The sequence below is a fragment of the Triturus cristatus genome, chromosome 9, assembly GCF_964204655.1.
Source record: "Triturus cristatus chromosome 9, aTriCri1.1, whole genome shotgun sequence".
NCBI classification, from domain to species: Eukaryota; Metazoa; Chordata; class Amphibia; order Caudata; family Salamandridae; genus Triturus; species Triturus cristatus.
Window position 1 is genome coordinate 1145727786 of NC_140592.1, and position 27728 is coordinate 1145755513.

The 27728-nt window shown below is 44.1% G+C and overlaps 1 protein-coding gene across 1 annotated transcript in view; it reads right to left on the bottom strand.

Moving 5' to 3' along the window:
- SPTBN5 (spectrin beta, non-erythrocytic 5) overlaps positions 1-27728 on the bottom strand; it is a 1776766-nt gene that overhangs the window by 1127612 nt on the left and 621426 nt on the right. The window contains exon 31 of the mRNA XM_085627084.1: positions 27541-27686. Coding sequence (XP_085483210.1) covers positions 27541-27686 — 146 coding nt within the window. The remainder of the gene's footprint in view (positions 1-27540; positions 27687-27728) is intronic.

Sequence of the window (27728 nt, forward strand, 5' to 3'; positions counted from 1 at the left end):
TCGGCCCAGGCGGCCAAATTGGTTGCATTGTTCAGGGCCTGCGAGTTGGGGAAAGGTTTGAGGCTAAATGTCTACACCGATAGCCAGTATGCGTTCGGTGTAGCACATAGCTTCGGGAGGTTATGGGCGGAAAGAGGATTCTTGACATCTCATGGCGAAAAGATAAAGAATGGACCATTAGTTGACCGATTGCTGGCTGCATTAACATTGCTTAAAACCCTGGCCATAGTGAAATGCAGTGCACACAAGGTTATAGTTGATGATGTAGGGAGGGGAAATTCCTTTGCGGAAAGAGTCGCCAAAGAAACAGCCCAGTCTGACACCACTTCCATGTTTGTAGTGACAAGAATGATAGAAGCAGGGGTTTTTAACAACACCATAGACAGTGTGAAAGAGCTACAAAAGGAGGTGACCCCGGAAGAACTGACATACTGGCAAGAACAGGTGGGGAGGCTTGATGAGAATGGATGTTGGACTGACTTGTCAGAAAGGTGTAGATGGTTGCTGCCAAACGCATTTGTAAATGCAGTAGTAACTATGGCGCACGGACCTTCACATGTAGGGGTTCAGGGCATCTGTGCCACATTGGATCCTGTCTGGTATAATGTTAATATCCATAAGACAGCTAGGAACTTGGTTCAGCATTGCATGATTTGTCTCCAGCATAATCCTGGGGTTAGCATTCCCGTCTTGGCGGGTAATTTTGCGCCGCCCGCCCTGCCTTTTGAAGTACTTCAAATGGATTACATACAGCTAGAGCGAGTTAACAATCTGAAATACGTGCTGGTGGTGATTTGTACTTTTAGTAAATGGGTGGAGGCGTATCCCACAAAGGAAAATACTGCCCTGGCAACCGCGAAAGCTCTGGTAAAAGAGTTTTTCCCTCGATATGGGTTGCCACGGGTGATTTGGAGTGACAACGGGACACATTTTAATGCTAACTTAGTTAAGTATGTATGCAAGCGTCTGTCCATTCAGCAGAAGTTTCACACAGCCCGACATCCCCAGTCAGCGGGTCTGGTTGAGAAATATAATGGGATTAAAATGGCCTGATCTCCTGCCCCTGGCCCTGTTGTCCGTAAGAACTACTCCCCATTCCCGGAGCGGTATCTCCCCTTATGAAGTAATTTTTGGCAGACCTGCCAACGTGTGGGGAGTACCCCGGCCCAAATCCTTCAGGGACATCGACCATCCTATGTTGACTGATTATTTGTATGCTTTGACTAAAGATCTCCATTCCATTCATCAACAGATATCTGCCGTACTGCAGCCCCTGCCGGAGGGACCTGGACACAGCGTGGAACCTGGACAGTGGGTCTTGGTTCGAAACTACCAACGAAAATCGAGTTTGGATCCGCGCTGGTCCCGACCGTACCAGGTGCTCCTGGCAACGCAAACGGCGGTGAAAGTCGAGGGGAAGCAGCGCTGGATCCATATCTCCCATCTTAAGCGAGTTCCTCTCCCATTGCCAAAGGAGCAGCTTGACCAGGAGGAAGGCCTGCCAACTCAGGGCGAACCCAGCACTAGAGAACGACTTTCCCTGGACACCCGCAGAGAGGTTGACGGGCGAGGGGAGAGTGCTGTGAGCCTGGAAGACCCTTTTTGCGGCCACTCAATTGCTCAAAGCGAGGCATCTGGTCGGGAGCCAAGCTCCTCGTCTGACCCCACTGTGCCCGTTTTGTTTGTGAATCCTGAAAACCCCTGGTCGGGATCGATATCACCTGCGGCCCCGGAAATAGAGAATCCCAGGTCTAGCCTTGGCGAGTGAAGTTGGAGGCCTCGGCAAAGACCTGAGGATTGGTAGAACACTGGACTGAACACGTTGAGAGCATGGAACTTTCAGTAAAGCTCTGTTCAGAACGAAGGTAGAGACATTGGTCGGTTGGTGGGGGCCCAGGTGGAGTTTCCTTTCAACAAGGGTTGCGTCAAGTGCAACCCCAACGCGAGAAGTTTTATCTTTTCCCTTTTGTTTTTTCTGAACAATAGGAGTCTGCCTGTGAGGCTCTATACGGACACAGGAAAGAAGCACCCTCCGGCAGGTCGGACTGCTCGTAGCCCTTTTCCCGAGATTATATTGGACTTTTAGTGAGAAAATGTACCCTTTTGCTCGTTTTGTCCCTGAAGAAGGGCGGCCCATAGTACCCCGTACCATTCCCCAGCATTTGCCAATGTTCTCCTCATGGAGCTTGCGTGTTAAAATTGTTTTCATTTCTATATTGATTGTATCATTTGTACTATGCTTAGGTTTGTTTATATATCTAGAGTTTCGCCATCCTGTGCACACCTTGATAGTGTCTACCCCTGCTCCTAAGGAACATCATTTCCAGACTTTTGCCCCCCATAAGGAGAGACACCGACAGACATATGTACATAATGCCTTCATTGAGATGCTACACCAGACTCATAGTTCCACAAATGTTACCGATTGTTGGGTCTGTGGACTTCTCCCGTCGGTGATGCATAAGCAAGATTTGTTCATATCAATGCCCTTGTCTTATTTAGGTAGTTGCGAAGCCTGGTTCAAAATGTTATCCATGCTATATGAACACTACACTATAGATGAACGTCGATTCTCAGAGAAGGATTATGCCTTGATTTTAGCCTATATAGAGACACACCAAGGTTTTACTCCTAATGCTGAGGGGACGGATGGTACCCTTGATCCTACCGCCTGTATGAACGTATACACTGATCATGAGAATGATACCTGGTTGAGGGATGAAGTGTTGGAATTCATGATTTTTAATTTTACTGAGTATTTCAAGTATTTCCAGGAACGAAATGTCTCAGATGAGAAGATCATTCCGGTCCCGGTATTGAATACGTCTTCCTCCTTCTGTGTGCAGGGTACTGGACATTTATCCGTAGGATATAGTAGATGTAATTACACTTATAAACTACAGACTTTCAGTAGTCCCCCAACACTCACCCCTCCCAATGTTTATTTCGTGTGCGGTGAAAATGCATACACTTGGCTACCCAGAGGATGGGCAGGTCGATGTTACTTATCTTTTCTTTACCCACCGGTCTACATAGCTCCTTCTGATTATCATAAGTCTCATTCCTTAAATCGGCGGAGCCTAACGGCCGAACCCGCCAGTAATGATGCCACTGGCCAGACTGATACTCCAGCCCAACACTTCGTTGACATCATAAAAGGGGCGTTGCCCATATGGGGACCCATCCTCAATAGTAAAGAAGTTAGGAGGCTATCTAGAGTGGTAGAAGGGGTGGTTAATACTACTGCAGGAATATTAACTAATATCACTGTGGAGCTCCAGGCGACCCGGCTTGTGACCCTCCAAAATCGTCTTGTTTTAGATGTTATCCTAGCTGATCGCGGAGGAGCTTGTAGAGTCATCGGCAGCTCCTGTTGTGTATATATACCTGACTCCGCCCCTTCTGTCCATTTAGCCATTCAGAAACTGCATCGGCTAGCTTCAGAAATTCACACCGAGACTGGTACTTGGTCTTTGTCCGGGTGGTTTTGGGATTTGGTGACCACCTGGGGATGGAAGTTATTTATGATTCTTTTAGGAATAGTGGGGTTCATTTTCACCTGCTGTCTTTGTCTACAGTGCGGGCCTGCTTGCTGTGCATACTGTGCCGCTCAAGTTCGCCGATCCATCCCTAGGCCCGAGCCCGCCCAAACCAGAATAGATACTCAGCGGGCTCAGAAGGAGACGCATGACTTAATGCAGATTGATGAGGGTATTTTCGAAGACTGACCCCGTTATTAGCTATGCTGCGCTAAAAGGGCCGTTCTGAGGTATTCAAGATATTACGATATGAGGGGCGTGGTCTGGCCACGCAGGAAGATGGCCGCCTGACGAGTGAGCTCCGTCACGGGATGGACCCTTAACGGAAATTTCCTACCTCACATCGGCTTTGGAGTCTTCTTCTTGTGCCCTGCGACAGCCGGAAGGTGGTGGGCACGATTTGGGCGTGTTTTTCGACGATGTGACGGCGAAGTTTCCCTGGTGTTGACTGCCTCGATGACAGGGTTGTGTGGAGCTGCGTGTCCGGCGGGGCCTGTCTGACGTATCTACTCAGGCTGCCTCTTCTTCCTCCTCAAGCCGCGCCTCTGTTACGAAGAACGCCTGCCCCCATGAAGCCACGCCTCTGTTGCTGCTGAAAAGCGCTTGCTTCCTCATGGGGCCGCGCCTTCGTTGCTGACGACGGGCGCCCGCCTCCTCATGAGGCCGCGCCTTCGCTGCTCCTGACGAGTATCTACCTCCTCATGAAGCCGCGCCTTTCTCAACTTGCCTGCTGTAATGTTTCTTTTCAGGAATGTCGCCTGACAGGAGTTAGGGTTTTTGGCGTGTCGACGCTCAGCTACTGGTAGGATTACTTCCTTCTATAATCCTGTTGTGGCACTTATGTCACTCACCTCATCCAGTCAATGAGCGTATTATCAGGTCAGCAATTAATTTGCGATTCATCACGCTAAACTGTTCTTCCAAGCTGAACTTGTTTGCTACAGTTACAGTTTCGCGCCTTTCTGACTTTTGGTTACAGCCGACGCTTCATGGCTTCCTTTAGCGCAGTCTGTATGTCTCGCACAAGAGAGTGCTTTTTTCCAATGCCATTATAGTGCCCATGTCAACTCCTTTAGTTAGGCTGTGCTTTTTCTGCTTTGACTATGATTACTTTGCATTCTACAGCCTTGTTCATCTTGCTGTGCATGTAGCTGTGCTTATTATTATTACCATAAACGCGCATATGATGTTTCATTTTTCTTACCTCTATTTACATGCCTTTGAATATAGCGGCAGTTGTTATCATATTTACAAGTGTAAGTAGTGGGGGTCATTAAGCAATGATGTACTTTTACATTTTACTGTTTAGAAATGCGTTATAAGCTCCTTTTAGCTTATTAATGTCATACATATACAGTTACTAAGTGTTTCTTTTGCATGTCTTGGTATTTTTCTGCAACTACATATAAGCATTCCTCAACAGCAAGACGGCTTTACGTACTTTCAAAGTTTTTATCAAACATTCTCCTCAAATGTCTGCATCTAAGCAAGGAAACAAGGCTTCTAAACCACTTCTTTTTGCAGAAGCCCTCAAGCAGTCCACCAATATGCCAACAAAAGGCAATGCCTCCTCTCCTTCCGCTTCACCTCAGGCTTCGGTCTCTAATGGTGGGCAGGCGTCGGCGGCAGCTTTGCAACGTATCCTGCACGAAATTTCCGAGGTTAGTCGTCGATTAGATGACATGCACCTTACAATTACATCACTAGCTGAGGAGACTAAATCAATTAAGACAGAAATTACCAACTTTCATACGCAGTTTGAATCCCTTGATTCTAGAGTTCTGGCAGTGGAGAATCGATTGGAATCTCTTCCAAATCAAGACCGGGACCTTTTACTCTTCCATAGTAAACTCATTGATTTGGAAGACAGAAGTAGGAGAGACAACATCCGTTTTTTTGGCTTTCCAGAGCGCATTGAAGGGCAGAGTTCCAGTGCATTTCTGTGTCGTATACTCCCAAAGCTAACTGGTATTCCTTTCAATCCACCTCTGGAGATACAACGGGCTCATAGAATTGGTCCTCCACGTGATGATCCTGCCGCACGCCCACGACCGATTATTGCCTGTCTTCTTCGTCATGAACAAACAAGACAAATATTATCTACGGCTCGGCTTCAAGGCTCCTTTTCTTTTGAAGGTCATCGCATTTTTATGGCAGCTGATTTCTCCAAGGAAACTAATGAGCGGCGGAAAGCCTTTCTCTCCATGCGACCTCAACTACGTCAATTAGGTATCAAATATGGCCTATTTGACCCAGCACGCTTTCGCGTTACCAAAGATGGAGTTTCTAAGGACTTTTTTGACCCCGAGCATCTTCAGCAATTCCTGGACCGTCTTCATCCTCAAGAAATGGAGGTTCTCACAACACCCTCACAGCAAGTTCAGCCCCATTCATCCTCTAAGTCTTCCACTACATTGTCAGATCGCAACAGGCGCCCTCCTAGCAGCCCCCGACCTCGGGGTAGGGATCTTGAACGTCTTCATCGCTCACAAGAAGATAGGAAATCTGCAATACAATCGGTTTCGGTTGCTACGTTTTCACAAGATCTGCAGAGAGACAAGTCACGTTCTCCTCTTAAAACTCCTTCGGATGCGGACTGAATAATTCTCTCACTCATGGAAGTTGTTGTCCTTAATACTATTGGCAGTTAACTATAGACTCTCTTTTCTTGAGAGTCTTATTTTTATTGTTAATTATTTACCACATTTTTCACATGTTTTGCTGTTCTTATATTATCAGCTTGTCCTTTTTTACCTCTTTCTTCCTAGCTTTCTACCTTATTTCTTTTCTCCTTCAGTCTGCTTACTGTTATTTCTCTGCCTAATAATATCACTCTTTCTTCTTCTTATATTCATTGCTTTTCCTGTTACAATTTATTGCTTAAATATTTCTTAATAATTTTGCATTTACTTGGGCACCTTGGCGTCTAATGGTTTAATTACAGTTTTATTATTCTACTTGCACGATTGCATGTTGGTCTATGTTTATCTATACACGCATTGTATGCTTTATGATATTAGGTTACTTTACATTTAATTATTACTAGACTCCCCCCTCTAAGCAATACTGCTTCTTAATCTCTATTTTGCTCTTTCTACCTTTTTATCGTACCTAGGTTCTTTTTCACAATGCTTTTCTGGGCTTTCCTTCTATATCATTACTACTCTCCTAATCTTTTCTCTTTTCGGTGGGGTCTTTTCCCGTGGCGGTGCTCTAGTGCGCCCAGACCCGCGGGTAACAGTCTACGGTCTCTTGATCTCTTTTTGCTTTTACTCAATATTTTATAGTTTTCCTTATTATTGTATCACCTCTCTAAATTTCATCTTCCCTTTTTCTTCTTTCATTATTCTTCTTATCGCTTCTTTCATGTATCCCATTTAAATCAAAGTTTCGTTTCCATTTATTTTAATTTTGTTTCCCCTTCTTTTTGTCATTTCTTTTCTTTTTCCTTTGTTTGGTTCAGCACGTTGTTTTGTGCTTCATTCTCCTGTTTCTGATATTTGCGTTGTTCTAATATGGCAAAAACACACTCTCTTAATGCAATTACTTGGAATGTACATGGTCTCACCCATTACATAAAACGGAAGAAGGTTCTCTCCTACCTTCAGACTAAGCATGTAGATGTAGCCTTGCTTCAGGAGACCCATTTGGATGCTCTAGAATCAGACAAACTTTGTAGAGACTGGGTGGGTAAGGTTATACATAGCAGCATTCAACAAGATGAATCCACGGACGCAGGTCCCCTCCGCAAGTGTGGAGTTGCAATTCTTCTTCGCAAGTCCCTTCCGGTCACTGTCTCTAAAACATGGTCAGATGTAAATGGCCGCTACGTTTTTGCTAAACTTAAAATTGGTGATTCTCACGTCTGTGTAGGGTCTGTATATGCCCCTACGGGTACCAAGAAAACATTCTTTCTTCAACTATCCCGCTTGTTGCTCGAAATTAATGCATCGCAATATTTGATTGGTGGAGACTGGAATGTGACGCAAGATTCTATTCTAGATAAAACTGGTCCATTAGATAGGGGCAATGCGTCAGATAGAGCTTTGCTAGGTGACATTATCTCAGATATCGGGTTGGTTGACCATTGGCGTATCAGTCACCCAACGGATAAGGAATATACTTTCTTTTCGTCGACTCATGGTACGTTTTCTCGTCTTGACTACTTCCTCATCTCACAGAACGCAGTTAAGTTGGTCACGGATTCCTGCATTCTGGAAGCGGCATTGTCTGACCACTCTCCGGTTCTCCTTTCCCTAGAACTGGGACTTTCTAGTCCTGGACGTAAGCCCTGGCGAATGAACATTCAGCGCCACAGAACTCCTGTTGGTAAATCCCAACTGCAGTCACACCTTCAAACTTATCTTTCTAATAATCAGGGATCCGTGACCTCCAGCAGGACTCTTTGGGCTGCAGCTAAGGCTACTTTAAGGGGACAATTAATGCGTGATGCAGCACTCGCTAATAAGCAAAATGCGAGGAAACAAGTGGAGCTCGAACATGACATACAAACCTATTCTCGCCTATATATCACTTCTCCGTCCTTACAAAATCGTAAACTGCTCGAACAAGCCCGAATGGCCTTAAACAGTCTTTTTACATCTAAGGCAGAATACGCCTTACAGAAAATGAAAGGTCGACACTACGAGCAAGGAGAAAAGGCGGGAAGGTTATTAGCCGCACAGTTGCGTCAAAGGGAGGCATCTATGGCCATCCCGGCCATCAGATCTGCGCAAGGACACTTGTGCACAAAACCTCAAGACATTGTCAATGAGTTTGCCTCCTTTTATGAATCCCTCTATACTTCTGATAATCGAATGGATTCGGATAAGATGACGGCATTTCTTGCGAAGGTGCATCTCCCTTCTCTTTCAGCGGATGGTAAGGCCCTCCTTGAGGGTGAAATAACTAGGGATGAGGTTTCCAGTGCGATTGCTGCCCTGCCCTATCACAAGGCCCCTGGTGAGGATGGGTTTCCTCCTGAATTCTATCGTTGGGCAGGTCTCAATATTATTGACACTCTACATGCCGCATTCCAGGAGGCGGATGCTGCATCTTCATTGGGTCCCCTTTCTAACAAAGCTATTATTGTCGTGCTACCAAAGCCAGGCAAAGATCCCCAGCTTTGCAGTAGTTATCGTCCCATTTCCCTGTTGAACTCTGATATTAAAATCCTGGCTATTATCCTTGCGTCTCGTTTGCGTAAAGTCTTGCCTTCTTTGATACACCATTCCCAAGTAGGCTTTGTACCGGGACGCTCTTCCCGGAATCATTTGCGTTCTCTGGCCCATGCACTGTGGTCGGCTCAACATCTCACAGATGATGCGTTAGCCCTCTCACTTGACGCAGAAAAAGCGTTTGATCGCATCGAATGGAATTATCTTTTCACGGTCATGGAAAAATTTGGCTTAGGTACAAAATTTATTGATAAAGTACGTTTACTTTACAATCATCCTTCTGCTCAAGTGAATTGTGGTGGATTTCTATCTGATACCTTTACAATTAAGAGAGGGACACGCCAAGGCTGTCCACTATCCCCCCTTCTGTTTCTTTTGGCTATGGAACCTTTAGCTGCTACCATCCGTCAATCTGATGAAGTTTCTGGTATTCCCCTCCCTATTGGACATTCCAATATATACCTGTACGCTGATGATATTTTACTCACTCTTACTCGTCTTCCTCGGTCGATCCCCTCTCTTCTTCAAATTATTAATGATTTCTCTTCCTTTTCAGGTTATAAGATTAATTGGGACAAAAGTGAGGCTTTACCTATTTCTAACGGTACCACAAAAGCAGCCATCTTTGGTTTTCCTTTTCATTGACAGTCCTCACGCCTCAAATACTTGGGTGTCCTAGTTAATAAAGGGTTACAAGATATGGTTACAGATAATTTGTCTCCTCTTATCTCCCAAATGCGTCGGGATTTTGATAAATGGAAGGCTTTGGGTCTTTCTCTCTGGGGTAGGGCTCAGGCTGTTAAAATGGTTACTCTTCCGAGATTTATTTACATTCTGGGCATGCTTCCCCTACAGATTCCCTTATCCTTACTCCGGTCAATAGACGCCCAGATTAAAACCTTCATTTGGGGTACTGCTAAGCCGCGTCTTGCCATAACCAAGTTGAAGGCTCATCAGTTATCAGGCGGCATTGGTCTTCCATCCATTGAACACTACTCTTTGGCGTTACATATTTCCCAACTCTCATATTTTTTACCTGGTATTAAAGACTTGCCACAATGGGTCCAAATAGAACGACATCTTCTATCCTCGGAATCGAATCTTACTCCTTTGTATGGTAGTGGCACTAGTCGTCTTGACCCGAAAAATCCGATACTATCTGCCATGCATAAATCCTGGCAGAGAAGTCATAGGTTGCTAGGTTCGAATCCAAGAATTCACATCAAGGCCCCCCTATGGAATAATTCGGGCATTCGTATCAATGGTCGTATGTTATCCTGGCCTGATTGGCGTGCTGCAGGTATCCTCTATCCGGATCAGCTTCTACATGATGGGGATTTTAAGCCATTCTCTCAGCTAAGGGTAGAATTTGATCTTCCCCTACATCATTCTTCTAAATACCTTCAGCTCCAGCATTGTCTGAAGACCCATATGGGGTCACCGCCATGGCTACTACAAGACTCCCCTATTTGATCCTATTTGCATGTCTGGGGGAAATTTAAAGGTGTTACCTCCGGTATATACAAAATTTTATCGTCCCATCTTTTCTCTAAATCTCTTTCACACGATCTTCAGCGTAAATGGCAAGCTCGCCTCTCAATTTCCTTTTCCGACACCGAATGGGATTTGATTCTAGAGAATTTGAACAAGGGAGCTCGTGAATCAAGGCTCAAATTTTGTCTTTTCAAAATACTACACGATTGGCATTGGTCTCCAGTCAAATTGCACAAAGCTGGTCTTCTTTCCCATTCTAACTGCTGGAGATGTACCAATTCAGGTTGCGATATTACTCATATCATTTGTGAATGCCCTAGTATCCAATCTTATTGGGCTTACATTGGTACTACTTTGAATTCCACTATGCCCCTAAAATTGCCACTTACACCAACTAACATTCTCCTGCATGACTTACGCCACTCCCCAAAGCTCTCGAAACCACAACTCCGTCTTTTTCATACCTCACTTGCTACTGCTAAAATATGTATCCTGCGTCATTGGAAATCATCTTTGCCTCCCTCTCAGGAAGATTGGTTGGTAGCGATGATTCAGACTGCCTCACATGAACGCACTATCTATAACCTTCAGGATCAAGCTGACACCTTTCTCCGAATTTGGTCTCCATTTCTTAAATCAAATACAGCTAGTTCCCCTGCTTCTACTTCTACCCAAACACATTAATCAGCTTTTACCCTCTCTTGTCCTTTGTTTATTTCTTTTCTTTTCTTTGCCTTCTGTATCCTCTGCTTTATTCGTTGTAGTGTTCTTCTGTCTTTATCTAATTACTTTCTCTTTGTTCTATCTATTTATATTTCCCGCATTTCCATTGTCTAAGCTTTTTCCCTTTTCCTCTCCTTATAGGTTATGTCTTTATAATGTATCATCCTATGCCTTGACATCATTATTACTTCAATTAGTATTTATCTATTTAAATGCATATTTATATCTTATTTATATCATATTTATTCATATGTATCTTTCAGCATTGTTTCTTTCAACATGGATCTATCTTCTCTTCATTTTCTGTTGTTTATGCTTTGATGTATTTGTTTTATAAAAATTCAATAAAAAAAATTTCAACACAAAAAAAAAAGATATTACGATATGATTAGCGCAGTATATCTAATGATAGTTTGACTAGTTATGGTGTATTAAACGGTTCGAAATCCCCGATTATGTTTAGTACGACCAAAAGGGCCGAGAAACCGAACCGCCTCCATCTTGGATTGCGGCTCTCTCTCTCACTTGGGAGTCACGTGGTCTTTTCCGCACACCCTCTGCTTTCCCTTTTCCTTGCATTTAATTAGGAGACAGGCTGAGTTGCTGAGAAGCAAGGTCACATCTGCTAAAAGGGAGTATCAAGCAAATTCCTCTAGACCTGGGACGTGAAGGGAGTCACCCTTTCGACCTTCTCTGTAAAGATAGTAACCCTTTGTATGTGTAGCCGAAACTAGAAATAGGCATGAGCTCATTAGGGGCGCCAGGACTAACTGGTACTTTTCCACATATAAGGTTTTGTATGCTGTACTGATAAATGTATAAAAGTGTGTTACTGTCAAGGAGCCAGCAGTCTTCCTCGGCGCTCCTGATGGGTGAGGATCGACGAGGCTCCTCTATATAGAGTTCTGTGGTGGCTAATAAACGTTTGAACCTTCCACGTTGCCAACTGCTCCTTCTTGCATAATATTGCGGGCCAATGGTAAGTGTGGCCCTTGGAATAATTATTTGGACACAACAGGAGTCAGGAACGTGAGTAGCAGGCAGGCAAATAATGCACACTCTATGAGTGTCAGTTTTTGCCTTCTTCCTACCACAGTCTGGACACTTATCAAAAAGAGATGGCATTTTTGAGTGAAAAATGTGGAGATTCCTGTCAGAAAAGGTAGAGAAAGACCAAAGACGTTATTGCATGAAAACCATGCAATTGAAGAAGAATTTTGGTTTATGGGAATAGATCACATACCTACCAATGCGAGGGCTGGCAATCGGGAACTGTCGCTGAGAAGAAATGAGGCAGGATGGATCTGTAAATTGCGAAGTGTGGAATTTGGATTTAATAGCGATGATGAAATGCATTATTTTCTTTAACAACAGTGGCTTGAAGTTCTGTGATCACTGTTGTAGATTGAAACCAGTAATTTACCATGCATAACCTAAGTTTAACAAACTATTTAGATTGTCTGGAATAAATGTATAAATACACTGTACATGGTTTCTACCTATGCTACTCCATTTTCCACATGCTCTTTCACCTATGACTGCACCTCTTTCTACTCATTAACTCTATTTATTTCTAATAGAGCATACGTTATTGTCTCTTCCTCCATCGCTCATGTGTTGAATCATGTTGACGTCATCTAAGGCAGGCAAGTTTAGACTTAGATTATACGGTTCCCCCCATTTCCTTCCCCTTCCTGTCTTATGCTTACCTGTACCTACTATTCATGAATGCCCACTCCGATCTCCATTGACAATGTTTTCTCCGATCTCTAATGACATTATGAATACTGACTTATTATCTTGAAGCCTGCAATTTAAACAGCCTTAAGTCTATCTAAGTGTTGGATACACTTGCTAAGTCCTTCCTATTACTATTGATCTCCCTAGGGCTCCATAGCGGGGCTTCATGCTCTTAGAATCTTAATATTACTTCAAGATAGGGATGATTCCCTATGAGAGGGACTATTTAACAATTCTTTTGGAAAAGCGCTTTGAGAAATAGTTTTTTATTTTGAATTATATGCATATTATGGTGTTTGCCTTTTCATTTCCGATTCTCCCTGCCTTCCCAGGTGGGAAGTTGAATCTTGATAAACCGTAGTATATTCCCCACTGTGGGACATAATAATTTTTCTGAATATACGGAATATTTCGGTTTTGCTGTAGTTGTATTTAATAACTTTACAAGTGGATAACTTGCGAATTCCTCGCGCAGACTTATCACTACCTTATTTTTGCGATATAAAAACTATAAATTGTAATACTTTATGGAATTCTATGAGATGTATGGTTCGAGTTTGCTTTTTCGAACGATTATTCTTTGCTGATTATATTACTCACAGAAACAGAGGTAATCTTGATATGGCTGCTGTTACGTGTGAGTAGGTTTTGTCTACATATATTGCCATGGAAACCAATCATGTGGTTTCCACTTCCTTACGTACTATTTCAAGATCGCGGGCATATGGGTTGCAACAAAGTTGGACTGCCTTACTCGTGTCCTTTTCTAATAAAATAAGAATATATTGTAACAATATGTGCGTCCTTAGTTTGAGCTTATAAATGGATATCAATTGCTTATCAGACACTTTTCGATACGAGTATAGGTAATGCTAATATGGCCGCCGCAACGAACGAGTAGGATCTGGCTTTATAGGTTGCCATGGAAACCACCCACGTGGTTCGTTTAACCCGTCCCCTTACGCACTACTTAAAGTTCGCGGGTAAATGGGTCAGGTTACTTGCTTGGATATCGGACCTTGAATCTGTCCGTTGGAGATTCTTCCGTGCTCTGCTCATCTGCAACAAACATATTGCGGTAAGTCTTGAAAGTACAAACTGTCCCGCTCGCTCGAGCCGTATTAGGCTCTGTAGTCTTATGTATTTGGGCCCCCCCTTCTCTCTGTACTTTTGTATTAACGTATACTGCTCACTTTATGTGGGCGTTGGGTTTTCACTTATGACTTGGGAGGCAGGGCTTAGCCTCACTCATGTGTATTGTGTAACCTACTTTATGCTTGTTGACTCATGTTGTTTTTTTCCCTCCGTGTCCTACTTATTATGTAAAAAGAAAAAAACTCCCTCTAGCACTATCTTCATATTATCGAGTTTAATTAAAATTACATATTTAGATGCAGTTTAATATAATTGAGATCACCTTTGATATTTATCCTTTCTTATTCAAGATATATATATTTCTCGCTTCCCTCTTAGAACTTTGGGACGATGTTAAATATAAACATCCCCTTTATCTGAGGGTGTCTGGTTCCTGTGACTGTGGAACTCTTGTGAAGATAAGCCACTGGATTTCGGCTGTGATATTGATCACTTTGATTTGGCGCTCACTTGTGAGTCACACGTAGTTTATCTGGTACATATACGTTGTTGTGTCAGCACTTGTCTCCATTACGGTTGTAACCTGAGGTTCATGATTGACTCTAGGTGCACCATTTTTTCTGTGTTTCCACTTTAGAGCTGACTGAATGGTATTTTGCCTTTTAATATATATGACCATCTTAAGGATTGGGGAAAATTTTCGAGGACATATCTGTCTATGATCTACGCTACGATTTAGTGGTAGGTTAGGTCTCTCCTCCCATGTTTCTCTTATTGGTTCATTCTCACTTCCATTTTTTGTCTTAATTTTTGCTCATTCTATTTGTTCTTATCTTCTTACTCAAACATTTAATGTAAGACGTTTTTTGCTTGTTTGGCCCCCAAAAGGATGTTGGATTTGTACTAAATACAATACACTGCTTAGAATGTTTAAAGTGAACTCTCAATGTAGGAACAAAATGACTACTAGGTTTAAATATATCCCAGAACTGGGAATTACTCTCTCTATCTCCCAGGAAACAATGTCGTTCTGTCTTGTTGGTGCTTTTATGGTGCTTATATTTATGTATAAGTGTTCTTATAAATGTATATGTATTTGTATATGTATGTTATTTATATGTATATATCTTTCTGTTTATTGTTTGACTGCCCTGAAGAAGTCCTGTTTCAGGACAAAACGCGTCGGCTGGTCTGTTTGTAGAGTCACACAAACTGATTTTTTATGTCTTTTGGAATTACTATATAAATGAAAATAAAATGAATATAAGGAACGATTTTTGAAGAAATTCGATAATCACAAAGGATTCCTCCGTTCTCAAATCTTTTATGGGGTGCACCTCTCGTTTATTGTTATATATTCTGATTCCCAAGGGAATAGGCATTGTAACAGTGGGTGCCACTGAGTGTGCACACGATTTTCCCTCATATATAGGGTTATTACAGGGAGAGTTACAGAAGGTTAGGTGCTGTTCAAGTGAAGGTTCCACTGTTAGTGTTTTGTCCTTCATACTTATTAGCTAAATTCTGAAGTGATATTTAAAGAAAAAAAAAAAATTTGGTAGAGATCAATGATCCTGGGTCCTGATAGAAGGAGCCGGAAAAAAGAACTGAAGTAAATGCCACTGGCTGTGCATCATGAGATACTGCTGGTCTCTGGAGTTCTTAAAGGCAGAGCTTTTATTTTAAGACATATAATGGCAGCCTATTGGGATATTCTGTCCTATCCTTTCATCTCTATCATGGAAATAAGGAGTTTTGTGAAGGGGAGTTTTTTATGTGTTAAACACCATAAAAATGGCACAAAATATAGTATACTGGGTATCTTTTTTCACTTCAAGATGAAGTTGAGGCCAGTGTAGCCTGATATCTAGGCTGCATTATTGTCTTTTCTATCTCTTAAGTGTTTTTGCAGGCCTTCCTTTTTATGTTAGGCGCCTTGATACCTGCGGGTTATTGTCTTGCGCAGTATAAATCTTTTATCAATCAATCAATCAATCTTCCTGAAGAAAGGTGAAAAATACCCACTTAAGAAGATATATCTAAAGAAGTGCTCCGGGGTCCCGGCACGTGGGCGGACTATTCAAGTGCGTATGATTATACATGGAAATCCCCTACAAGAGAAGTGACTCATACAGCTTATCTGGTTTCCTGTCAGACTTTTTTGAGGCCCTGCGTAGAGGATCTACAGATGTGTCTGGCAAGTCCTCAGCTGAAACCCTTCCCTATGGGGTCCTAACCTTGCCCTGCAACATTTTTTGCAACTTCTTAGAGGTGCCAGAGTAGGAGGACGTCTTTTGCAAATAGCTCAGGAGTCATCCCAATTGGTCATTTAATGTCTTTGCTGAGCATTTTCTACATACTTTACAGTTCTTTGTCTTGAATAGGGGCAATATATGCAGTTTTTGTGTAATTCTTCTGAGTAGAGCCTTTTATTTCCGCTGCTACTTTTGAAAAGAAATTCATAGGAGAATCTTGCATGTCAAATACACACTTCTCACTGATACAAATTCTAACTGCAATTATACTCAGAGAGAGTGTGCCAGTAGAGATGGGAAGAGTTCCAGGGGAGTGATGGAAAAATCTAATTCCAAAGTAATGATAAAGCAGAACTCTAAGAGACTCTCTTCCACATCTGTGGTAGGAATCTGAGGTAAAGTGACCTCTAATAGGGAGTTGGGTGCAGGCTTCTTACTTCCATTTGCTGAAGTTTTTGCCTTTTCTGATGCTGATTGCCTACTGAAGATACAGTGTCCCTGGTCCTTTGGGTCGAGTGTGAGGAACACTGCTGTTTGAAGGTTACCAAAGGATTCCAAGCTTGATGACAAGGAATGTTTCAAACATGCAGATCCAGTGCTGGGGAACAGATCCTTGTTAGGCTGTTCACAGCCCCTTTAATATTCCCCTTGCTTTATTTGCCCTTCCAAATGAAGCATTTGCTCCTCAATGGATCAATTTCCATTTTCTGCAGTTGAGGAACAACCCGTTATTAAAGCAAGAGCCAATGTGTCTCAATGTTTGCTAGCATTTCTAATAATAATGCAGAATTCTAAACATTGAATGCTACATAGTGGAATGCAGCAGTATGCAATGGATTTTCATTTGTTATACCATCTGGAAGGGATTTCTTCGATGACGTGCCAGGGTGAGTGTAGGAAAGTAGGATCTGCTTTCATGGTCACACCCACTTTTTAAGTCATTCCTAGGGCAGGCCTTTCAATTCTGAAGGCAGGGTGCTGGGTCCTAAATGGGAGAGTGCTCCTGCACAGCCATAACAACTTATAGAGTGGCCTCTTCTCAAGAGGTCTTAAGTGACTTTGTTTTCTAAAGCCATAGAGCCCTCTCTGTCTCTTAAGGTTTGTGAGGAAAATGTGCAACATATTTTACAATATTTTATCTCATGCTAGGGAAGGAGACAGTAGATGCAGTCTTTATGTGGGTCATCCACATGAACCCGTTTCTCCCCACAGGTCTTGCAGGGACAGAAAATACCTTTTCTGTCAGACATAGTAGAATATGATTATCCAAAGCTGTAGCAGCTGTTTGAAGAAGAAAACTGAGCAGAGCTCAGGGAGACTCCCTTCACACACAGTGTGTGGTGGAAATCTGAGAGATTCAACCTCTCTTGGGACTGGTGCTGAGGGTGCTAGCAGCTGATTGGTTGTATTTGAAGTTTGGCCCTTTTTTTAAAAGGACATAGATAGGTTTTAAATTGATAGCCTAGTGCCATTATAGCCTTTAGTAGTTTAACATACTGCTTGATTATGGTACCGTGGGACTCCCACTTCAACGACGGGGAATGATTCAAGCATGTGAATCTATGAAAGATACCCCATTACTGGATAACTTTCTTTGCCAAAATATTATATTTCCTGCTGTAGAGATTGCACAAGAGGGGTGTCTATGTTTATTTTTTTATTTTTAAAACAACAAAACGTGCTGGTAAGGGCAAGGTGGCAGTGGCATTGTGGTTATGGTGGTTGAGGAGAATTTTTTTAAAAAAAAGCTTTTCATGTCTCCAAAATTCATGCCATCTCCCAAATACTCTCCCTCCCTCATGCGGTCCGTAGCACATGCAGCTCAGGGGCTGCTACACAGGGAACCTTATGCAACAGTTAACTATATTGTTGAAATAAAAGCAAAAAGTGGGATTTAGTAAATGCAGTTTTAAGCTAGTAAGGTTGTTGCTATCTTCCCAGGGGTCCTAGGTAAAATTAATTTCTTTGAGGGTTGTTGGTATCTACAGGAGTAAAAAATAAATGTGCAGAATAAATGAAATAAAGTTGGTTGGTTAATAGGCTGTATTTCTCAGACCAGTATCCTGGCGGGTAGATAATAAAAAAGTGTTTTTTATTTTGCCAATATCTTTGGCGCCGTTTGATGAATCCATGCGAATATTTCACAAACTTAGGTCCCCTCCGGTCAGCTCCTGTCTTGTAAGTTTTGGGGTGATTCGCCAAGCGGGGGCTTAGAAAAAAGGGGGGTCCCAAAACTCGTTTTCCCCATGTTAATTTCCATAGGTACTTTAGACAACGCTACAGCCCGAACTGCTGAAAGGAATTACACCAAATTTTACCTTTTATTTCAAATGGTGTAAATCCGTTCAGTAGTTCCTGAGAGATTTAAAAAAGAAAAATATCTATGGGGTCCCAAAAATGGGAAAAGAAGGGGAGCCACATAGCCCCCCTTCTGAAAAATAAAAAAGCCGGCATCGCGCCGGAGGCCCCGCCCCCTCCCTCCAGTACTCTGCAAATGCACCCCCTGGCGCGTTGTAAGTTGGGGAATTAATTCCCCTTGAATACTGAGGGTCCCTGGGGGCCAACTAGCCCACCAGGTACCTCCAGTATGCGCCAGGGAGCTGTGTTGCAGAGAGGTGGTCCAAGGCCATGCCCCCTTTTTACACCACTCTGCCACGCAGCTCTGTGGCGCTTACTGGAGGTACCTGGTGGGCTAGTTGGCTCCCAGGGACCCCCAGGACTCAAGGGGACTTAATCCCCCAAGTTACAACGCGCCAGGGGGCACGTTTGCACAGTGGTGAAGGGAGGGGACGGGGCCGGATGTGACAAGTGTGCAAACGTGCCCTGTGGTGCGTTTTAAGTTGGGGGATTAAGTCCCCTTGAATCCTGAGGGTCTCTGGGGGCCAACTAGCCCACCAGGTACCTCCAGTAAGCGCCACAGAGCAGCATTGCAGAGAGCTGGTCCGAGGCGACGCCCCTTTTTACACCACTCTGCAACGCAGCTCTGTGTTGCCTACTGGAGGGACCTGGTGGGCTAGTTGGACCCCAGGGACCATCAGGATTCAAGGGGACTTAATCCCCCACCTTAAAACGCGCCACGGGGCATGTTTGCACAGTGGTGAAGGGAGGGGACGGGGCCGGATGTGACAAGTGTGCAAACGTGCCCTGTGGTGCGTTTTAAGTTGGGGGATTAAGTCCCCTTGAATCCTGAGGGTCCCTGGGGGCCAACTAGCCCACCAGGTACCTCTAGTAAGCGCCACAGAGTTGTGTTGCAGAGAGGTGTAAAAAGGGGCATGGCCTCGGACCACCTCTCTGCAACGCAGCCCTGTGGCGCTTGCTGGAGGTACCTGGTGGGCTAGTTGGCCCCCAGGGACCCTCAGGACTCAAAGGGAATTAATCCCACAGTTTACAACGCGTCAGGGGGCGTATTTGCACAGTGGTGCATGGAGGGGGCGGGGCCTAACAAAACAAGTGTGCATATGTGTCCCCTGGTGTGTTGTAAATTGGGGGATTCAGCCGCATTCAATCCTGAGGGTCCCTGAGGGCCAACTAGCCCACCAGGTACCTCCAGTAAGTGCCACAGAGCTGCGTTGCAGAGAGGTGGTCCGAGGCCACGCCCCATTTTACATCACTCTGCAAACGCGGCTTCTGGTGCACTGCTGGTGGGGTGATGAGGTCCTCCTGTGTCCTGAGGTCCTCAGGACACAAGTGGACTTCATCCTCATGTCAGGCAGTAGTGCCTTGTGAAGGTATGGACGTTTGTCAATGGCTTCACCCTGCAGATGTCTGGTAGGGACACACCGGCAAACAGGGCCAAGGACGTTACCATCTTCCTTGTGGAATGGGCAGTCACTTTAGAAGTAAGTGAGCATCCCGCTCTTTCATGGCAGTACGTTATAGTTGAAGAAATCCAACAAGCAATTGAAGCTCTAGTCAAAGCCTGACCCTTCCTAGGGGCAGAGAAAGCGATGAGGAGTTAGGTAGATTTACGAAAAGGTCTTTTCCTTTGAAGGTAAAACTTCAAACATCATTTGTTTTCCAAGGAATGGAGAGCTCTCTCCGATGGTGAAGACGGAGCAGGAAAAAATGAAGACAGGACTACAGGTTAATTCGGATGGAACGTGGTAGGTATCTTTGGGACAAACGAGGGATTAGTGGAAAGCACCACTCTATCCTGCTGGAATTGAAGGTAAGGTTCTGTTGCTGTGAAAGCATGAATTTCACTAATACATCTAGCAGATGTGATGGCTAAGAGAAAAGCCACCTTCCAAGATAGGAATTTCAGATCACACTTATGAATTGGTTCGAATGGTGCTTTCATGAGATGAGACAACACAATGTTCAATTGCCAGAGCACTGGAGGAGGCCAAACCGGCGGGTAGGCTCTAAATAGTCCTTTCATAAATTCCTTCACTACTCTGCAGGATCATAGGGACGACTGGCTCGAACATCTCCTATACCTTGAAACTGTGGCCAAATGAATTTTAACCAAAGAATGGGAAAGGCCAGCTTTTGTCAGAGATATGAGATATGGCAAAACCTCTTCCGGAGAAGAGGAGATCGGATGGCAGGAGTGTTTTGTACACCAGGAGCAGAATCTTTTCCATTTGGCTGAGTAACACTTGACCGTGGAAGGAGCACAGGCCTTATTAAGAATGGAACTGCACTCCTCAGAGATAGCTAACCAAACTCCGTGTGGTGAGGAGCCAGGCCGACAAGTGAAGAGAGTGAATCTGTGGATGAATCACCTGGCCTTGGTCCATGGAAAGAAGATGTTCCAAAGGATGAAGACGTATTGAAGAAGCCTCTGATAGGCAAAACAGCTCTGTGAACCAGTATTGCCTTGCCCACGCCGGGGCAATGAGAATGATGCAGCAAGGCTCTCGTTTCATCTTCAGTTGAACTTTTGGTATTAGTGGAAACAGAGAAAACGCATTAGCAAATGTCCCTTCCCAGGAAAAATCGAAGGCGTTCCCCAGAGAACCTAGCTGAGGAAATCTGCTGGCGTAGAATTCACATTTTTTGTTGAGTATTTTAGCGAACAGACCCAGGGTTGGCGATCCCCAACACTGAATTTTTTTTCCAGCTGAGCGGTATGCAATTCCCACTCGTGACACTGCTTGGTATCTCTGCTGAGTGAATCGGCCCATTCAGTCAGCGCCCCTGGAACGTGCTGGACTTGTAAGGAAATATTGTGGTGAATCAGCCAATCCCAAATTTGTTGCGCCAGACCTGAGAGAGCCGGAGATCTTGTCCCACCTTGTTTCTACCGGTAGAACCTGGTGGTTGTGTTGTCCGTGCGGACGAGGGTTTATGAACCCTTTTCCTTGGTAGGAAGGAACGGAGCCCTAGAAAAACTGCCTTCAGCTCCAACAGGTTGATGTGGCATAGAAACTCGTGATCCGACCACCTACCTGGAACCTGAAGTTCCTGGAGGTGAGCTCCCCATCCCTCCATGGATGCGTCCGTTGTCATTATCATCAAAGGCTTTGGTGGAAGGAAGGATAGGCTTTGTGAGAGATTGCTTCTTAATGTCCAGCAAGACATTGCCCTGATCATCTGAGGCGTGATTGACAGAGTGTCTTCGAATGAGCCTCGAGCTTGTATCCATTGGCCGTTGAGCTGCTCCTGAAGAGGCCTCATCCGCAATCGACAGTGAGGAATCAACGGAATGTAAGATGACATCATCCCCAACATTGATTTTTAAGTCCTCACAGAAACGAACTTTTTTGAGGAAAGGGACTGAACCATACTTAGAAGATGAGAAATATTTTCCTCTGTGGTAAAAACCATTGAGCGGTTGGTGTCTAACATCGCTCCCAGAAACACCAAAGACTTGGAAGGAAGGAGTGAAGACTTCTCTTCATTGAGATTTAGACCCAGAGAGCAAAAAAGGCAAAGACAGGCGTTCATGGACTTTCTTGCACCTTGAAATGTTGGCGCCTTGACCAGCCAGTTGCCCAGGTAGGGAAATACCTGGTGATCGGAGCGCCGGAGATAGGCTGCTACTGGTGCCAGACATTTGGTGAAAACACTGGGGCGCAGTTTTTAGCCCTGAAGGTAGCACCTTGAACTGATAGTGGCACCCTGCCACTTGGAACCTGAGGAAACAACAGTGCTTTGGATGAATAGGAATCTGGAAATACGCATCCAGAAGATCCAGGGAGGTCATGTAATCTCCTGACTCTTAAAGAAGGAGAATCTCCTGGAGCGACATCATCTGTAACCACTGACTTTTGATGAACTTGTTCAGCAACCTGTGGTCCATAACCTGCCTCCATTTTCCAGACTTTTTCTTTATCAGAAAAGGTGCTGTATCTCACTTTTGAGAGGCACCAGATGGCGGTGAGCAGTCTTTCTTGGGGGAAAATCCGGATGTTGTTGAAGAAATTCCAGGGTGGGACTATGGTTGAAAACATCTAAAACCAGTCTGACGGACAAAATGGCGTTAGAATTTGGAGCAATCTTGAGCCAAATGTAGTGGGACTGGGGTGGTGGGTGCCGGATAAATCTCATTGCCTTCTGCCTGCGTCATGGGATTTTCCTCCAGAAGCGGGACGTCTTCGAGCTGGAGGCCTGGTGTAAGACGGTGCAGGCATCTGCAGAAAGGACTGGGCAGAGTATTGAGGTTGGAAACCTTGTTGGTAATAAGGTTGAAAACACTGCTGAAGCTGGGGCTGAGATGTAAATTGACCCCTTCCCCTTCCTTGAAAAGAAGAGAACCTTTTCTGTTGCAGATTGCCTAAAGATTTTGCCTTATCTGTGTCAGATTTGATAGCCTGAAGTGCCTCATCAGCATGTTTGCCGAACAGGTTCTCCCCGTCGAACGGCATGTCCAGCACCTAAGCTTTGACTTCTGGGCGAAATGTCGTCGCTTTCAGCCAACTCTGTCTGCGCAACACTGCAGCGCATGCCATCTGCCTAAAGGCAGTCGAAGAAATGTCCATCGCCACATCAATGGCTTCCGATGAGGCTCTTTCAACCTCTAAAAGAATCTCTTTTGCTTCCTTTTTCTTGTCTTCAGGCAGAAATTGCAGAAAAGGAGCAATGACTGACCACATCTGCCCATCGTGCCTCCCAAGGATGGCCGATGAGACATGCTGGAGAGTTTCTCCAGTGCTCTGTACTTTTTGTCCTTTTTAGGTCTCGCCTGACCCAGCGCATATGCTGGTCTGGCGAGACATTTTGTGAGGGGGCTAAAAAAAATGCTGCCATGGCCGGCCTAGAGCTACAGTGCATGTGCGCGGGCGCGTGCCTACGAGCAGAGGCTTTCCTCCTCATGCTCATTAAGCGCATCGCTCGCCGTGCTTGATCGCGGACGCGATCACTTTAACTTTCGTGGCTGCGTGTTTACGATCGAGCGGCCAATGAATGTTTTAAGTGAGTTTCTTAAATTATTGATGCAGATTCCTACAGTTATCGGCATTTTTTCAACACCCACAAGATTTACTTCTCATGGTGCGCCTCGTAAATTATTGATGAGCAATACAATGGCGCATGCAGGGTATTTCCAACCCGCGTAAATACATGGGAACACACTCGGTGATAACAGCATTATATAGAAGATTATCAAGGTTTTGGTGCAGTAATTCTCCTCTTTAAATTCGGTTGCTTGTATTTCTGGCGCTTTAAGTATCGTTCATTACGTTGCTCGAGATTATCAAGTTGAGTTCCTAGTAAAAGACTCCATTTCAATATGGTGTTTATGTTTTAGCACCTTTAGTCTGTCATCACATCACCTCCGGGTTTTCAAATGAGAATGCACCGAGACATGTTTTTACACGCCAGCATAACGATCAGCGATACACGGTGACCGGGGCTATCCTTAAATTTACTAAGTGGCATCGGGGATTGTATGGCACTTACTCCGTTGAACTATGGCTGAACGAAATGTGTCATTTTCCATATGTTGTAGTTAGAAAACTTGAAACATTGGGGATTTTTTTTACGTTCACTAAGATGCTGAACATTGAATGCGGTTGATTGAATGACTTTTGAAGTAAAAGTGGCATCTCTACTACTGTTAAGTAGGCAGATTCTATTATCACAGTTGCCTGTAACTCAAATTACAACACAGATGGGCAATATTCGTCGATTATTTTTACAAAGATTGAAAGATCGACCCCCGGTTTTCTACTGCATACCCATCGGATTATGTGGCAACCCCCTTTCACTGTGTAGAGGTATGAACAACATGAACTCAGCAGTATTAATCACCAGAGGTTAACTCAAGCAATGTTGCCCAATAAGCATGTCTCCCATTTTTTTAGGTCGAGCCTAGTGGCACCGCGCATGACCTGCTCGCTCTGCGATGCATGTGGTAGAGTATGCTGCGGAAGCCTCGTCCACTCTCCACCCATATTGGTTATTGGCTTTGTCATTGTCCTTCTTAAATACTTGCTTCTTATTCGTAAATAGGCTTTTTAGTCCCTTCTTGATACCGCCTTGTCTCCATTTGTTACCGCCTATAAGAACTGGGCCTTTTACTGATCATGCTGCACGGTCTGCTTTTTTCGTGGCCAAGAGCACTATTTTGTTTATTTTTCTTTTATTTGCAGCACAGTCCGCTTTCACGTTTGCGGTCGCGCTTGTTTTTTTAATTAGTTTGCCGCGTGGCTCGCTCACATTAGCGGCGTGCTTGTTTAGTTAATTAATTTCCTGTTTTCTTCTGCGTGTACTTCATTTTGACTCCACTTCAAAATGGCCTATTTTATGTTTTTCTGTCTTACTGTCTCTCTGCCTCAAAAACACATACTCCTATAAAATCCTAAATACAACCCACACATAAGTGACTGTCGCTCTGTGGTCAGAAGAGATGCCAGGGACTAGATGTGCATGCAATAGGTCTCGAATTGACGCGAGTTTCCGCTATTGACATTATAAATGACAATGCCTTTTATTTAGGTTTTTAAAATAAATAGAAAAAGATGCCTTTTTTTGTTTTCATTTTTAAAAACTAAATAAAAGGCATTGTCATTTACAATGCCAATAGCTCAAGCTCACGTAAAAGCGAGACCTATTGCATTGCAAATGCTTGTTTGGAATGAGTGCTGGCACAGAAGCTGGATTTTTCATTAACCTAATGTCTTCTTGCCAAAAGAAGTCATCAATAGGGATTGCCCTAACAGAACACTGCGTGGTAGCCTTGAAGTCATAAAAGAAGCATTCTGCTTGCTTGACTGGCAAGGGAAGCTCAAAGCGTTTTGACTCTCTTTCAAGAAGGTCATGGAAGCAGCCGATATCTGCTGGAGGAGAGTTAGCCACTGGCAGCGTGGGAGAAGGTGGTGTATGTGCTACATAATCCATCCACTCATCATGGACATCAGGGTCCACTTGTATCTCTTCTTCCAATTGTTGGTCACCTCTGTCTGATGCTCTAGTAGGAATCTGCAGCGAAGGTAAGGACTTTTGTTATGGCGGAGCAGGTGGGGTTTCTTGATCTGGAGTAATGGCAGGCTCCTCCTGTGGAGAAACTGGCTTCGGACCCACATTAGCCTCAGGGAACTATAATAGTCACTTAGCATCAAACGTAAGTCCGTGACCAGTGACATTGGAACGTTAATGGAGGGTTCTTGTTGACGGTCCTCCTCTTCCTGCTCATAGTATGGGTAATGTTCCTGAAAGGTGTTCAAGTGCTGCATAGCTGAGCATCTGTACGAAAAGGAATAATCACCTTCCAAGTACGCAAAAGGGTCATCTGGTTGATCTTCTTCTTCAGATTCCTGGCACTTTACTCTCAGTTGAGAGGGGCTGTAAGCAGGGCCATAAGGACTTTCATCTTCAGATTCCTGAAAATCCAGGAGGCAAGAAGAAGGCAGAGGAGAGATTTTGGAAAAGTCCTGTAATAATGAAGGAATTGTTTTGGAGACTGGCATGTCCATTTTCTTCGTCGACGGGATCGTCAACGGTATCGTCGACGGGATTGTCACCAGAGACTGCAACGACGGTGTGGAAATATCCATCGGCGGGGTAGAGACGCCCGTCGACGATGCAGCACCCAACTGAACCGTTGGCGGCAAAGCACTAAACGACAACAAACTGTTTGTTTACAGAATCCGTCTACATCACCAATTCCGTCTTTGCTGAAGAGACAGCCGCCATCGTCTTGACACTCGACGTCGTCGATGTTGCTGATGGAGTCTTCGTTTTGATGGTCGTAGGCAGAGAATGCCTCATCGACGAGCCCGTCGACGGGCGGATGTTTTGTGAGGGAGTATGTGGCGCAGAAGGAGGAGCTGAACCAGATCTTTTTGGGCATGCGACGAGCCATGTTGCTCCTTTTACGCCCTTTTTTCCACCGAAGACTCTTTGCTCTGAGATCTTGATTTCTTTGGATCTCTGAACAGAAGAAGGATCCTCTTCCTTCCTTTTCTTAGAGACGGTATGAGGCCTCTCCTCACTCTCGGAGTCAGATTTCCTCACAGATTTTCTCTTTTGAAGCCAAGTGAGAAGTCTTCCCTAACAATCTTTGAGGGTTTTTGATGAAAATGTCCAGCAGTGCTTACAGTCTTTAGGTTTGTGATCTAGGTGAAGGCATTATAAGCACTCTTTATGAGTGTCTTCTGAGATAAGCCTGGACTTTCCACAAGTCTTGCAGGGCCTAAACTGCCCTTTTTTAGACTCTGACATTCTGCAGTAAATACAGAAATAAAGGAGTAAGCTCACTTTTGAGCAGCACCTCAGTTGAAGAGAAGGTTGAGGAAAAGGAACTACTAGCTCAAAGTTGAAAAGTTCAATGCAGAAACACTGTGACTGAGCAGAGTTCAGGGAGACACCCTAACACACGACGTGCGGTAAGAAATCTGAGGTATGGTGGCCCTGCAGGGGATGGATACTCAAGGGTCTGCCATGTGATTGGCTGCAATTTGGATGTTCTTTAAGGAGGCTAACTGGTTAGTAAATGCTATTGATTCTCAAGGGAGATTGTCCTTTTAGCTTTTATACAGCTATTTTATCGTTACCGTGCGACTCCCACCATGACGACGGGAAAGATTTAAGCATGTGAACCTATAAAAGATACAATACTGGAGATTGCAATTACCACATTACATAAAATTACAGCGGCGTAATTCAAATTTCATCGGGCCTATCATAGAACTTGGCCAGAGTTAAAGCCTCTCTTGTGTATGGTACCAGAATATTGTGGACTAAATATTGTCTGGCAAGAAATGTATGTACCTAATACAATTTATGTAAATTATAAAAATATTACGCTATTGACATTAATAATTTAAAATTTACACTCAATAGAACAATATTTTGATGAGGGAAATCAATTATATTCTGGCATAGAACCAACTCGTGACATGATATTTCACCTGTAAAATGATATACAAGTTGGGTAATGTTCACAATTTAGAACCATGGCATGCACAGTCTTTAAGTGCAGCCACCTGTCTCCAACTGGCCGCCGCCCACAGCCTTGTGTCAAGTGCCCATATGACACATTCATCTGCTGGCCTCTTTCCCTTTTTTTTGCACACATAAAGCACATTTAAAGACCTGATATCTAAATAGGGATGCTGAAGCACGTGATACCTCAGTTCCTTTTGTTTCTGGCGGATCTCCTTAGATTCCGAGTGCCCAAGGTCCATCAAGGTGTCTGCAAGCTGGTGGCATGCTGCCACTCTCTGGGCTGAGGCCTCCATTTGGTGCTTGAACGTATCATACTTGGCATGAAGAAGCTATAAAGCCAAAGCAACAGAGAAAAGTTATAATTTTTATTA